The sequence below is a fragment of the Rhinolophus sinicus genome, linkage group LG10 (genome assembly GCF_036562045.2).
Source record: "Rhinolophus sinicus isolate RSC01 linkage group LG10, ASM3656204v1, whole genome shotgun sequence".
Taxonomy (NCBI): Eukaryota; Metazoa; Chordata; class Mammalia; order Chiroptera; family Rhinolophidae; genus Rhinolophus; species Rhinolophus sinicus.
In genome coordinates, this window is record NC_133759.1 from 47273128 (window position 1) to 47287500 (window position 14373).

Genomic DNA, 14373 nt, shown 5'->3' on the forward strand with positions numbered 1-14373 from the left:
GCCCGAAAGCAGCCTCACAAGGTGCTGGAGGGGACAGGCTGGGATAACAGGAGTCAGAGGCTCGGCTCCTGTGGGTGCTGGGGTTGTAGCTGAGCTAACAGAGATCACCACTGAGGATTTCCTCCTCGGCGAAGTCAGCGGAGGCCTTGGAGATGCCAGATGGGTTCTGAACTCTTATCCCCCTCATGTTCTCACCTCGCTTAGTTCTGGGGCCTGGGCCTGCTTCGATGAGTTCAATCGCATCGATATTGAGGTGCTGTCTGTGGTGGCACAGCAGATCACCACCATCCAGAAGGCGCAGCAGCAGCGGGTGAGCCACCTTCTTCCACACCTCCCCAAGTCAGCACCTCAGCACTTCATCTGTACCCACCGTACCCACCCTGCAGGGTGGGAAGCCAGGCACACAGCCTCTCATGTCACAGAGGACTGGGCACTTCTTCCTCCTCCTTGGAGAGCTGTCCCTGGGGGGGTTTATAGCCAGTCAGGGAGCCCCACATCCCTACCCCACTGTGGGGGCAGCTCCCAGGACAAGCTACAGTGGATAAAGTGATCCCTGCCATATCCTGACCCTATGGAAAGCCCTAGCCATCTGTCCTTCTTTCAGCATTGTTCAGAGTAGCCAGGAGTCTTCTGGAGACAAGATCTGGGAGGCTGGCAGGTGCCTTAACCCCACCCCAGTAGGGCCCTGGGTCCCAGTCAGAACTGAGTTTGCCCAGAACTGAGTTTGATGAGATTCCATGGGAAGAAGTGGGGGTGGAAGGAGTGGGAGGTAGGAGATTCGTGAAGACCTCAGGTAGCTTGGACCTGGGAGGCCATGGTACCCACTGGGACTGGAGGTCTTAGACCAGATCCTGAGAGAGGAGTCAGCTCATGATCAGGGGTCCAGTCTGGGTTGACAATCTCTAGCGAGGACAGGGGATCAACGGAGGATGTGGCCCATCCAGACAAGGGGCAGGTGAGTCAACCCCTACCCCCTGCCTAGGTGGAACGCTTCATGTTTGAGGGTGCCGAGATCCCACTCGTGCCATCCTGCGCAGTGTTTATCACCATGAATCCAGGATACGCCGGCCGGACCGAGCTGCCCGATAATCTGAAGGTGTGTTCAGGCTGGGAGACTGCCCAGGGCACTGGGAGGTACTGGAGCTGTGGCCTGGGCTCAGAGATGCTAAAGCACTTATGCAAGGCACACAACCGCTGGACTGCAGGGACTGTGATTCCCCAAGGCAGCCCTCCTGCCCAGGGTCCTGAGGCCCAGACCTGGAGAGGAGGCCCCAGGCTTGTCTAGTTTCTAGTAGGCAGAGTGGTCTAGCCTCAGGGCAGTGTAAGCCTCGGCTGTGGCAGGTGTGCTGCAGATGGGAATCCAAGCATCCGTGGGGCAGGAGGGCAGTGGCGGCCTCCTGAGGACCAGACAGTCTAGACAGCTGGGTGCTCTGGGAGGGGAGGTCCGCCTCTCCGTTCACATGTACACCACGGACCCCAGGCGCTCTTCCGGCCCGTGGCCATGATGGTTCCAGATTACGCCATGATCGCTGAGATCTCTCTCTATTCCTTCGGCTTCAATGAGGCCAGTGTGCTGGCCAAGAAGATCACAACCACCTTCAAGCTGTCCTCTGAGCAGCTCAGCTCTCAGGTGAGGCCCTGCCCCAACCAGGTTCCAGGTTCTGAGAGCTGCTGCCTGCCCCCAGCAACCCCATGCGATAGGAATTACATCCCCTTTCTCAGCGGAGGACGCTGAGGTTGTAAGCAGCTAAGAGACTAGCCAGCCTCATGCAGTGCACAGGTGAGCTACAGTAGGAGCCAGGAACAGATGCCCACTTGAGCTAGTTCAGGTGCGAGGGAAGGGCAACCTTTAGGAGACCAAGAGCCACACAACCCAGGGCTGCAGATCAAGGGCACCCAGTCGCCCACCCAAGCCTCCCAGCACCATGGGCCTTTCACTCAGCGTGCTGAGCCCATGTTCCAGGGATAGATGTGGTTGGTCCCGGCTCCAGCACTGCTGCTGGATGAGCTTTCCTGTTTGGCTCCATTCTCAGGCTCCCCCTCTGCAATGGCAGAGATGAACTCCAGCTCTGTCTGGGCTCACGTGCTACTAGCTTAGTTTCTCTTTTCTAATAATTCCAGAAAAAGTCCCTGGTGTCACCCTAATGGGCCCTCTCTGGGTGACCTGCTTATGCATGAATACCAGTCACTGTGGCCAGGGGGAAATCCTATTGTTTATGGCCAGGTGGGGCCCACCAAAACCCATGGGCTGGAGGAGATGCAATTTGTTACTGGGAAAAACAGCAGCTGACTACCACAGTGCACTGTTTTTGCCAGCCCCTCCACACACCCTCTTTCTAACCATCCACTTTCAAAAATGCTTCTCCCTCCTCTCCCTTCACTACCCACTCCCCATCCATTATAGCAACTATCCCCACATGGTTCTGGAAATGCCCTCACCCCTTGTCAAATGGCAGTGACCCAAAGTCAAGCCCAGTCTCTTCATCCAAGTCCAAGATTCCTGGGAAATGTGCTGGTCCAGCTGTACTTTTCATGGTCTGGTACCATGGGGTGATGTGATAAGTTTAACTATTCCCAACACACCAGCTATATAATGGAGAGAAACAGAACCAGTGGCAACATCAGGAAAAGCAATGGTGGTGTGCCTAAAAGAGTGGGTCTGGAGAAATGTAATGAAGAGACTCTAGAAGGAAGCACAAAGGCCATCTAGGCCAGCCCATTTGTGGCACAGATGGGAAACTCCTTTGTTCACTTTGTGAACAAAATTCGAGTGCCTCCCTGCTCTCAATGCTGTCCAGGGATTTAACTTGAGCAAGGCAGAGTCCTTGCTGTCAGGGGCCAACAGTCAAGCAGGGGACACAGAATAAGTAACCTGGTAAAAGGAGAGGGCCAGTGGGATGGTGAAGTAGAGGGTGGCAGAGGGGCCCAAAGGAGAGCAGCTGGCCCAGGCTGGAGTGTGCAGGTGGTCATAGACGGCCTGCAAGGGAAGTGACATTTGAGCTGCAAGTTGGGTGATGAGTCAGGGACCAGGTGGGAGGCAGAGTGTTCCAGGCAGAAGCCCCAAGAGGGGCAGTGCCCACCCACCCCTCCATCTGTATGGTGGTGATAGGATCACTATGACTTCGGGATGAGAGCTGTGAAGACTGTGATCTCGGCTGCTGGGAACCTCAAGCGAGAAAATCCCAGCATGGATGAGGTGAGTGCCATCCTGAGAGGTACCTGGGAGCAGGGCTCCAGGAGGGTTCTGCAGAGGCTGAAGGGGCATCTGGCCTCCGCTGCAGGAGCTGATCTGCCTCCGGGCCATCCGTGACGTGAACGTACCCAAGTTCCTGCAGGAGGACCTGAAGTTATTCTCTGGGATCGTGTCCGACCTGTTCCCCACCATCAAGGATGAGGATGCTGACTACGGCCTCCTGGACAAGGCCATCCGCAGGGCCTGCGAGAATAACAACCTCAAGGACGTGGATGGTGAGTCCCTGGCCCCTGCCTTGCAGTCCTGTGGGTGTGCGAGGAAGGGCTGGCTCCGGCCACCCTGGGATAGGGGGACAGAGACAGGCAGTCCAGCCTCAGGGACCCTCATGCCTGGCCAAAGGTGTTGCGGGCTGGGGCTCTCTGTCAAGCAGTCCACAGGGCAGGGCAGGTGCCCCCAGCCCTGTCTCCACTGGGACCCTTCAGGTGGTTGGTGTCTGTAAAAAACTCCTTCGCTCTCACACCCATACTTCTGACACCAGATCCGTGGGTCTTTTCCTACACCAACCAATTCTCCAACACCAGCTGGGTGTCCTAAAATTTAATTCAGTTCTGACACTAATCCAAGTTAGCATAGACCCCCCGGTTTAGGGACCGTTCCACAAGACTGTCCCCACTTCAGACGTCCATTGAAAGTAGTGGGTCCCCAAGTTACCACAACTTCTATCTGACTTGGCTACAAATCTGAGGTTCTCATGACCCCCTGACCCCCTCCTCAGGTTTGATCATTAGCTAAAACAGCTCACAGAATTCAGGGAAACACACCCTTATGCTTACTGGTGTATTATATAATAAAGGATATGATAAAGGATACAGGTGAACAGGCGGATGGAGAGATATTTAGGGCGAGATCTGTCCCCATGGAGTTGGGGTGTGTCACCCTCCTAGCATGTGGATGTTTTCACCAACCTGAAAGCTCTCCACATGCTGTACTTTTGGGATTTTTATGGAGACTTCATCATGTAGGCATGATCAATTATTAACTCTATTTCCAGCTCCTCTCCTCTTTCTGGGAAATGGTGAGGTGGGCCTGTAAGTTCCAAGCTTCTAATTATAGCATGTTTGTTCTGATGACCAACCCCCTCCCAGGAGCCCAGCATCAAGAATTGCCTCATTAGAAACAAAAACTCATAGACACAGACAATAGTTTAGTGGTTACCAGAGTGTAAGGGCGGAGGGGGGTGGGAGATGAGGGTAAGGGGGATCAAATATATGGTGATGGAAGGAGAACTGACTCTGGGTGGTGAACACACAGTGGGATTTATAGATGATGTAATACAGAATTGTACACCTGAAGTCTATGTAATTTTACTAACAATTGTCACCCTAGTAAATTAAAAAAAAAAAAAAAGAATTGCCTCATTAGAACAAGAATTCCTACTAGCAGTCAGGAAATTACAAAGGTCTAGGAGCTTTGTGTCAGAAACTAGGGTCAAAGACTAAATATTAGAAAAGAAGATTCTCTTTGCATCCTTATTTACAAGAGTTTGAGGAGTTCTGTATCAAGGACTAGGGACAGAGACCAATATATACTTATTATTTCACAGTAAGGAAGCAGGTGGAATCCCCTCCCCTGACCTCTTGCTGTAGCTCCTCTTCCCTGTGTGAGAAGCAGTCTCAGCACTTGGGACCCTCTTGAGCCTTGCTCCTCCCTGACAGAAGCTCTCCTCTGCCCTGTCCATGATTAGACTTGATGCCATGATTGGGGTGAGCTGTGGCCTGTTCATACCTCCACCCCGTTTCCCTCCTGCCAACACTCCCCTCTTTGGAACAAGGGCTCCATCCACAAGCCAAGCGTGTTGCTCCCATTTGCAGGATTTGCTCAAACTCCTTGTGGAGCGACAGCCCTTGTGTCACATTGAGCGTTTGGGCTCTTACTGAACTGGTTTGTTACAAAGCCCACCATGTAGTTGGAAGAGCTCCAAGGACACCACCCTCAATTAGACTCCCTATGACCCCCATGCCCTTTCCTGGTAGAAGGTGGAGGTCTCAGCCCTGCTACCACGTGGCCAAGCAGCTCTTGTCCCCTCAGCTCCAACCCGCCTGCCCTCTCCTCCTTGCAGATGCTCTAGGGCCTTTTGGTGGGGAGTAGAGGGATTCTCATCCAGGAAGTCACACCTGCCAGCCTGACCATGTGGGGCCCTCCTCTGAGGCCGGATGTGCTCATACTGCAAGCCTGTCCCCTGTGCCCTCCATTGTTCTTCCTTCTACCTGCAGCTCTGCTGCCACCTCCACCCCCCCAGCTCCAGCAGGCTTGTTGAATGGAGCATCAACTCTTCTCTCCCTCCTGGCCTTGGGTCATGGCCTTTGCCAGGAAACCTCGTCCCTTTGGCGAGTATCCCCGACCTGCTGTGCTATAGCTCCCTGCCTACACACTCTTGGGCCAAAATGATTTTCTCATTTCCTACTCATCTGGGTCTGGCCTTTTGCCTGCAGCTGGCATCTGTCCCTACAGCCCTGGTCTTCGTCAGTCAAAGCTCCTGACTGACCGTCAGCTTCTGGCCCTGGGATTTTGCCTAATGTTTGGCCAGCACTTACTCAGGGCAATGCTCTCAGCCATCTGGGCAGTAGCTTTGGGGCTGGAGTTGACTGTGGGCCTGGGACGGCTGACACAGAGCAGGCCCCTGCAGTCTGCCACCCGAGCAATGGATGTTAGGAAGTAATAGTCCCGGTGGAAACCACGGCTGAGCATTAGCAGGGAGTTTCTGCTCTGTGCCACGCCCCACGCTTAGGGCTTCACCTGCCCCTGCCCATAAGGACCTATGTGGCCTCATTTTACAGATGAGGAAACTAAGGCTCAGGGAGTAAGATGACCACCCAAGGTCACACAGAAAGCTAGTGGAGAAGATAGGACGCCAGCCCATGCTCTGACCCCTGGGCTCCCCTGCCATGTCCCCCACAGGCTTCCTGACCAAGTGCATCCAGCTCTACGAGACCACAGTGGTGCGGCACGGCCTCATGCTCGTTGGGCCCACAGGCTCTGGCAAGAGTAATGTAAGTGCAGCCAAGCCCGGAAGCTCAGGGCCCAGACAATGGGCCTGAGGGCGGTGCAGCCTCAGCAGGGATCTTAGTCCCCATTTGCACCTCAGGGCCTCTAGAATACGCCTCCTGCCCCTGTGGCCCTCTGCCCACTACAGCCAGCTCTCCAGGGGGCCAGGAGGCTCACTCTCAGGTGCCCATCTCCCCAGTGTTACAGAATCCTGGCAGCTGCCATGACGTCACTGAAAGGACAGCCATCCATCAGCGGCGGCGTGTACGAGGCTGTCAACTACTATGTGCTCAACCCCAAGTCCATCACGATGGGTCAGCTGTATGGGGAGTTTGACCTGCTTACCCATGAGTGGTAAATAGCCCATGACCCCCCTCCAGTAATAGCCCTGCTCCCAGATTTCGAGACTGTGGGCCAAGGGCCCGCCTCCTTCCCCCAGCCCAGAGGAAGGTGTGAAGCTCAGGCTCTGGAGCCCAAAGTCTGGGACTCTGCCTACCACTACATTTCCTGGCCGAGTGACCTTCCTCACCCCCTGGGCCTTGGTCCCATCATCTGCAAAGTGTGGGGAATGATGGCACCATTATTATGGTAAGGAGAAAATGAGCTTAACACATGGAAGATACCTGGATGTTATGGCACACACAAAGTGCTCAGTAAACGTTGACTTCTGCATTGCCCCAGCAGAGGCTGGTGGTCCCTCTCAGGGCCTCTGCTCCCAGGCTGAGGCGTACATTTTAGGGGAAGGGGGCTGAGCTGGGAGAATGGCAATTGGATGGAGATCCTCCACATGTCAGCACCTGAGGATCTTTTCTCTGGGGCAGTTCTGTACCTACCAAAGTAGTCTATAGTCTCCTGCTGGGGATGTCTGATTAGCTCTAGTGTTTTGGGAACCCAGTGGGGAATGGGCACTGGAGAAGGAGTCACCCATCTTTCCGAATGCAGGCCTGTCCTGCTTCCTCCATTTCTGGTGTGGGTCTCACCCACACCTACTCTAGGCTCCTGTGTAGACAGATGGGGGGCTGGGGTCAGACCAGGAAAATGACCCCCTAGCCACCCCTTCTCTGGCACTTGGTACCTCCGAAATCTGAGCCCTTCCAGGTTTTGCAGTAGGAACTAGATATATGTCATGACCCATGCCCTGCTTTCTCTGCTAGGTCATTTCCTTCTTCTCCATCTCTTTCCATTTTCCAGAACTGTGTGAACCTCCACTTCTGCTGTTGCCTCTTCCCTTACTTCCTTTTCTTTTCAGGATATCATCTTTTATCTTCTTTTAATATAACATTAGTGGGGATTCAGCAGGGAGGGAATAAAAGCACACATTTTCATTACACCATATTACACCAAAAAGATCCTATTTTCCCTATTACATTTTTTAAATGAAGATATTGAAAAAGAAAAATAAACAAGCAGAGCAGGTTTCCTTGGGAGCCAGCTGTGCTTGCCGCCCTGCCTGCCCAGCGCCTACAACGCTGTCCTCCCTGGTGGCTACAGGACAGATGGGATTTTCCCCTCCCTCATCCGGATGGGGGTCATCACCTCCGACACCAACAAGAAGTGGTACATGTTCGACGGGCCGGTGGATGCCGTCTGGATTGAGAATATGAACACGGTCCTGGACGACAACAAGAAGCTGTGCCTCAGCTCTGGGGAGATCATCAAGCTCACAGAGGTGCGTCCACCTGTCCACGCGCCTGCTCTCCTGGGCAGCGGGGTGGGCCCGACAGCCACAGAGTGCTGGCCAAACCTTGTCCCCCTCCACTCCTCCCTCTTGGGCCTCAGCTGCAGGTCAGTCACCACGACCCACCTAGGAGCCGGCTCCTAACCTCCCGCCCTGTCCCCAAGTTCCCGAACCTCAGCCATGTCCAGCATAGCTGCTCATGCTGTCCTTTCAGCAGACGCACCTTCTGTGATGCGCTGAGCCCAGGGCCAGCACACCACTGCACTGCTCCCAGCTGACACTGCCTTGGGCCTCCTAGGCCCACTTCCAGCCATGTTGTCCCTGTCTGAGTCACCATCATGCAGTGTGCCTGGAGTCTGGGGAACAAGTGGCACACTGGCCACAGGGACACCTGCCTGAGTGAGGGACAGTTCTCAGAGGAGGGGTATCACCTGCACATAAGGGCAGTTGGTGGTGTCTGCACTGAGCTGATCTCTTGAGCCCTTCTGAGAATGCCTGGAGGTCAATGTGAACCTGTGTTCAGGTACACAGGTACGGGGCTGTGGAGCACAGCACACGGCTCCCAGGGCTCTAGGGGTCCCCAGATGCCCTCATCTCTGCCAGGGATCTTCTGACTCATGTTCCTCCTCAGGCTCCAGGAAGGGCCACATTATCAGCTGAGGGCCAAGGGGTTCCTGCATCCCCCCTACCCCAGCACTGCTCCTGGCTCACAGCTGGCCCCTAAGGCCTGCCCAGAGCTATGGGTGAGCAACCCCTTCCCATGGCACTGCGCCCATTCATGCAGTTCCCCTTGGCACCAGGAGATGACCATGATGTTTGAGGTGCAGGACCTGGCAGTGGCCTCCCCAGCCACGGTGTCCCGCTGTGGCATGGTGTACCTGGAGCCCAGCATCCTGGGGCTCATGCCCTTTGTCGAGTGCTGGCTAAAGAGGCTTCCTGCCTTATTCAAGCCCTATGAGGAACAGTTCAAGGCCCTCTTTGTCAGCTTCCTGGAGGTAAGTGAGGCCACAGTGTGCCTGGCATGGGTGGGGCACTAGGGTGCTGTGGTGACGAGCCACAGGAGCTGGGTGCCCCTTCCCTACAGGAGTCCATTGCTTTCGTCCGTTCCTCCGTGAAGGAGGTGATCGCCTCAACCAACAGCAACCTGACACTGAGTCTCCTCAAGCTGCTGGACTGCTTGTTCAAGCCCTTTCTGCCTAAAGAGGTGCGGCTCTAAGCAGTGGGCTAGGTGTCTGCTCCCCGGCCCCCTCCTCTTTGCCTGGGCTGCCTGATGGCCCTGAATCCCAATCCAGCCTCCTGGAAGAAAGAATTGGATTGGCTCACCTGGATCATGGGAACACCCCGTCCATTCTGCTGTAGACACAAAACTCTGCAGCAGAGGCCAGCGGATGTCCCCCACCTGCCAGCTTCCTCAGGCCACTCAGTACTGTTCCTACCTTAGCCTGATGCTGTCCCTTCTGTTTCCAGGGCCTCAAGAAAATACCCCCCGAAAAGCTGAGTCGCATCCGAGAGCTGATCGAGCCCTGGTTCATCTTCTCCCTGATCTGGAGTGTGGGCGCCACAGGGGACAATGCCAGCCGCATCAGCTTCAGCCATTGGCTCAGGACCATGATGAAGACAGAAAAGGTGAGAGGTGGCAGCCCTCAGGCTGGGCTCCCAGGTCTGGGATGCTGAATGCTGGGTGTTCGGGGTCCATCCCCCAGGCCCAGGCCCCCAGGGACAAACTGCTAGGCCTCACAACCTGACTTTCCTCTGGTTCCTCACAGCTGACCATGCACTTCCCAGAGGAGGGGCTGGTGTTTGATTACAGGCTAGACGATGCTGGCATCAGCAATACCAATGAAGATGAGGACGAAGAGGAGGAGGGCAAGCAGGTGACTGCAGGCCTGCCCTGAGGGACAGGACCAGGAGGGCCCCACTGGGTGGTAGCTGTCCTCCTTGATGAATAATGACTGCAGAGAGGAGGCCATATTGACGGCCACAGGTCTCAGGCTGGAGTTAGGTGCATTATCTCATGAATCTTCACAGACCCATGGAGTGGTTATGACTGTGCCCATTTCCCAAACAGGGAGAGTGAGGCTCTGACCAGTCACACCCAACTAGTGCGAGCAGAGCTGGACTTGAACCTAGGACTAGGAGCTGTCAGAGCACCTCCCTTCCCAGCCATACGCCTGCCTCCTCCATGTTGATGCTGAACCCAGGGATTGGCTGCCTCCGTTCTACTTAGTAGACTTGGGGGTGGAGGGCAGTGTATCACTTTGTGAGGGGTGTAAATGTCTAATCATTATGTTGTTTTGTATGCTTGAAACTAATATTAAAAAATAAAATAAAAGCCCCATTTTCCCAGGGGCTGGGCTCTCCAAGGATGGAAAAGTCCCCATGGTCTGCCTTAGTGTCCCCCTCCCTCCTATCAGCCAGCAAGGACTCCATGATCCTTACCTCATTCCAGGATCAGGACCCCAGCCCAGAAGGAGGCAGGGGCAGAGAGCTGCCTGCAGAAATGGTCACTGTGCAGGGTCCTACTGGGACTCTCATAGGGTACATCTGAATCTAATGGTCAGAGCTGTCCCCAGTGGGACATGTTGGTTTGACCATAGTGAGCCCCTCCATCAAGGGAGGTCTGCAAGCTGGATCAGGGCTGTGGGTGAAGTGATTAATACAGGTGGGGACTGTGGGGGAGGCTAGGCCAGGTGGCCTCTGAGCTTCCAGGTGGTGCCAACACCCATGATTCTGGCGCCCACACTATTGGGTAGCCTGCAAGTAAGTAGCAAAGACCTTTGCCTTCTGGGTTATCCAATTCCCAGATCACCTCTTTCATGTAGCGACCCGGGGACTGTCAGTCACTAGGGAGCTTCCCACTAGAAGCAGCTATGGGCAGAGAGCGCCCCATTCCTGGTGGTTTGTTCTGGGAGTCCAACACCCAGGCAAAGAGCAGAGCCTGGGGTTTCCCATTTCTACCAGAAGCAGCCCCTCACCTGGGCCCTCTTACCAAAGCCCAGAAGTGTAGCTCTTTGCCCTCTTGGTACACTTGGCCAGGGGTAGGGTGGGGAGGGGTTTCCAGGCCACCCCTGAGCCACCTGTGGTTCCAGGTTGCATGGGTGAAGTGGATGGACTCCTCAACGCCATTCACCATGATGCCAGAGACCGACTACTGCAACATCATCGTGCCCACCATGGACACCGTGCAGATGTCCTACCTGCTGGGCATGCTAATCACCAGCCATAAGCCCGTGAGTGCCTCACCACGTTCTGTCTTGTCCCACACCAGAGCCCAGGTCGGGGGGTGGCTAGCCTGTGAGAGTGTGACAGCTCCAACTGTGCACTGGGCCTGTGGGAGAGCTCTAGCTGCATGACCCCACCCCCCAGGTGCTGTGCATCGGGCCAACAGGCACGGGGAAGACCCTCACCATCTCTGACAAGCTCCTCAAAAACCTGCCGCTGGAGTACATCAGCCACTTCCTCACCTTCTCCGCCCGTACCTCTGCCAACCAAACCCAGGATTTAATCGACAGCAAGCTGGACAAAAGGCAAGCACCCCTCATTCCTTCCTAGGCCCCAGTGTCCCCCCGGCCTGGGTGAACCAGCTGCTGGCTTATCAACCTCCCCTTCCCCCCCCCCACCACCACCAAATTATGCTCCTGGGTTTGCCAGAAACCCCCCAGGGGGACCCTAGGATCCCTTGAAGACTGTTGAAGACTGTCTGGAGCTTTGTGCCATCAGGAAGTCCCTACTGACCCCTCCCATGGGTGCCCGCCCTGGGCTGGGCACTGGGGCGAGGCCTATCATCCGTATGCCTGGGAGGTAAGACTCACCTTGAGGGAGCCCACACTTAGGGCAGCCAGGTGTAATGTCCCAGGACACTCAGGATGGGACAAGGGACAAGCAATTCAGAGGGGGCCGAAGTTAGCAAGGGTTCCCAGAGGACCTGGGCTCATGGGTGCTGGGCTCACACGCCCCCCCCCCCCCCGCAGGAGAAAGGGGGTGTTTGGGCCACCCCTGGGGCGCACCTTCATCTTCTTCATCGATGACCTGAACATGCCAGCCTTGGAGACGTACGGTGCCCAGCCACCTGTCGAGCTGCTGCGCCAGTGGATGGACCACGGCGGCTGGTATGACCGCAAGATCATCGGTGCGTGCCAGAGGGCCTGGGCCCGTGGGGCGCAGGCTGGGTGTGCAGGGCAGGGCACGGGAGGCACAGGGCCTAGGGCCCACGGCGCTTTTAGGGGGTCCACAGAAATGTTTTAATTTCTTTTAAAATCAGGGAGAAAATCAACTTTTAGCTCAAAGAAAAATTTTAATGTGTAATATTAATATATCTATGTCAATACTGTCGTAAGTTATAATTTTTAATACTTTTTTTGATGGAGGAGGAGGCCCATAAGACAAAAGTGCCTAGGTCCCACGAAAGTCACCCTGCAGCCCTGGCAGGGACCCCTCCTGACTTCCTGCCCCCACTCCAGGAGCCTTCAAGAACCTGGTAGACATCAACTTTGTCTGTGCCATGGGCCCCCCAGGAGGAGGCAGGAATGCCATCACCCCTCGGCTAACACGCCACTTCAATTACCTGTCCTTTACTGAGATGGACGAGGTCAGCAAGAAGCGCATCTTTTCCACCATCCTGGGCAGTTGGATGGGTGAGCATTGGGCAGGAGTAGGGGAATCCATGGCAAAGGCAGAAGCCCAGGCCAGGTAAGAGGGGCAGCCGCTGGAAGGGGTAGGGTGGCTGCACCCCTGACCTGGCTTCACTCCTTACTCAGCTGTGTTACCTTTGGCAAATGTATGAATCTCTCTGAGCCTCAGTTTCTTCACCTGTAAAATGGGTGATAATACTAGTGCCTACCACCCAAAGTTCTGAAGGTTAAATAGAACATTTCAAATAGAGTATCTAGCATGAAGCCTGGCAGGTGGTGACTGCTGAATATGATACATACGTATGTACACATATGCATTTATCTGCATAAGTACCCATGTGTCTGTTAGTACTTGCCCAAATACTCTGTTGGAAGGATGCTACTTATGGAACTCAGGAAAAGTCACCAAGATAGATAGAATAAAGTGGACCTAATCCCCCATGGGGCTTGGGAAAAAGTCTACCCCAGGATGGAGTTCCCCCCACCGCCCCAGCCCACCGCCCACCTAACACACACTCTGACCTGTAAACTCCACTTGGCACTGTGCTAGGTTGTGGGTGATGGGAGTCAGGCCTTCCCTCCTCTGGCTTTGCCTGTCCTGTACCCAGGGGCTATAAGCCAGACTTGCCTACACGCCCTGCTTATGGGTGGGGGCCACATTGCTCTGGGCGGTAGGGGTTGGGGGGGGCTTAGTGGCTGCTCTGGGAGCTGCCCAGCTGGGCACAACCTGCCAGGGTGGACAGCAAGGGGCACACCTAACTCCGAACCCCATGTGTCTTCCTCAACCCTCTAGATGGACTTCTTGGAGAAAAAAGTTACCGGGATCCCGTGCGTAAGTACAGGCCTGGACAGAGCCTGGGAGGACCTGGATGGGAGGGAGCGCTGGTTCCAGGGTGAGCCCTGGGCTCCTGTTGGGTGTGGCTGAGGCTGGGGACCAGGGGCCACAGTGAACCATCCTCAGGCTCATGTGGGGACCTTGCGTTATCACTGGAGCCAGCCGCCTCTCTAGGCTCATTTGCCCATTCTTACAGCTGCCAGTCCTTCAGAGCCTGGGTTAGTGTCTGGCCCATAGTAGAAGCCAAGTAAATTTGAGTTAAATGAATGAACAAAGCAATCCAACAATCTCCCACCCTGTGTGAAGAAGCAGAGGCTCCAAAGAGCCATCCTTTCCAAGGAGTAGGCATGAGCGTGAGATCCATGGATGAGCTGCTGCTGGGATTGAGCAGCCCACATGTAGTAGCTTCAGACAGGGTGGGTCATTGCAGAAGGGCTGCCAGCCACTCCAGACCTCCGACCCCACCCCTCGTCCCATCTCTTCTCCCCCATCAGTTGAAAGAGGCCATCAGAAGACAGCGCCCTCTCTAGGCCTCCGCATTCACAGCTTACCTGCAGCTGGCCTCCCTGGGCCCTGTATTCTCTCCTATTTTGAGAAATCAACTTCTCTGCTCCGGGGTTAAGCCAAGTACTCCTCTTAGGCCTGAATCCCATTCCCTGTTGTCTGCTTGAAGACATGGCTCCACCACCACCCCACCCCCGTCACCAGTAGCCCCTCCTCCACTAGGCCGGTACATCCGTGTACGAACATGTCCCGATTTCTCTTGGCCCCCTCCCACCCACCCTGGACCATCACTCCCCTTCTCTGCTTGCTTTGACAGCAAAAGTCCTGAAAAGTGTTGTCTCTTCCTCTCCTCTCTCCTCCCACTTTCCACTGAGTGCTCTCATCTCCAGTGACCTTGTGTGGCCTGACCAAAGGTCAGCTCTCAGTCCTTACCTGCCCTGGCTGTCGTCAGTGTTGACCCAGCAGCTGGCCCTTGCTTCTCCCAGGT

General features: G+C 55.2%; 1 protein-coding gene across 2 annotated transcripts in view; it reads left to right on the forward strand.

The window, feature by feature from the left end:
* Window positions 1-14373, forward strand: part of DNAH1 (dynein axonemal heavy chain 1) — a 75156-nt gene that overhangs the window by 40364 nt on the left and 20419 nt on the right. For both annotated transcript variants that reach the window (XM_074313060.1, XM_074313059.1), the window contains exons 30-46: window positions 205-310; window positions 983-1096; window positions 1481-1630; window positions 3110-3196; window positions 3282-3468; window positions 6152-6243; window positions 6438-6592; window positions 7730-7907; window positions 8717-8911; window positions 9001-9120; window positions 9384-9542; window positions 9683-9790; window positions 11006-11146; window positions 11283-11443; window positions 11888-12045; window positions 12377-12550; window positions 13341-13379. In XM_074313060.1, the coding sequence (XP_074169161.1) occupies window positions 205-310; window positions 983-1096; window positions 1481-1630; window positions 3110-3196; window positions 3282-3468; window positions 6152-6243; window positions 6438-6592; window positions 7730-7907; window positions 8717-8911; window positions 9001-9120; window positions 9384-9542; window positions 9683-9790; window positions 11006-11146; window positions 11283-11443; window positions 11888-12045; window positions 12377-12550; window positions 13341-13379 (2324 nt within the window). The remainder of the gene's footprint in view (window positions 1-204; window positions 311-982; window positions 1097-1480; window positions 1631-3109; window positions 3197-3281; window positions 3469-6151; window positions 6244-6437; window positions 6593-7729; window positions 7908-8716; window positions 8912-9000; window positions 9121-9383; window positions 9543-9682; window positions 9791-11005; window positions 11147-11282; window positions 11444-11887; window positions 12046-12376; window positions 12551-13340; window positions 13380-14373) is intronic.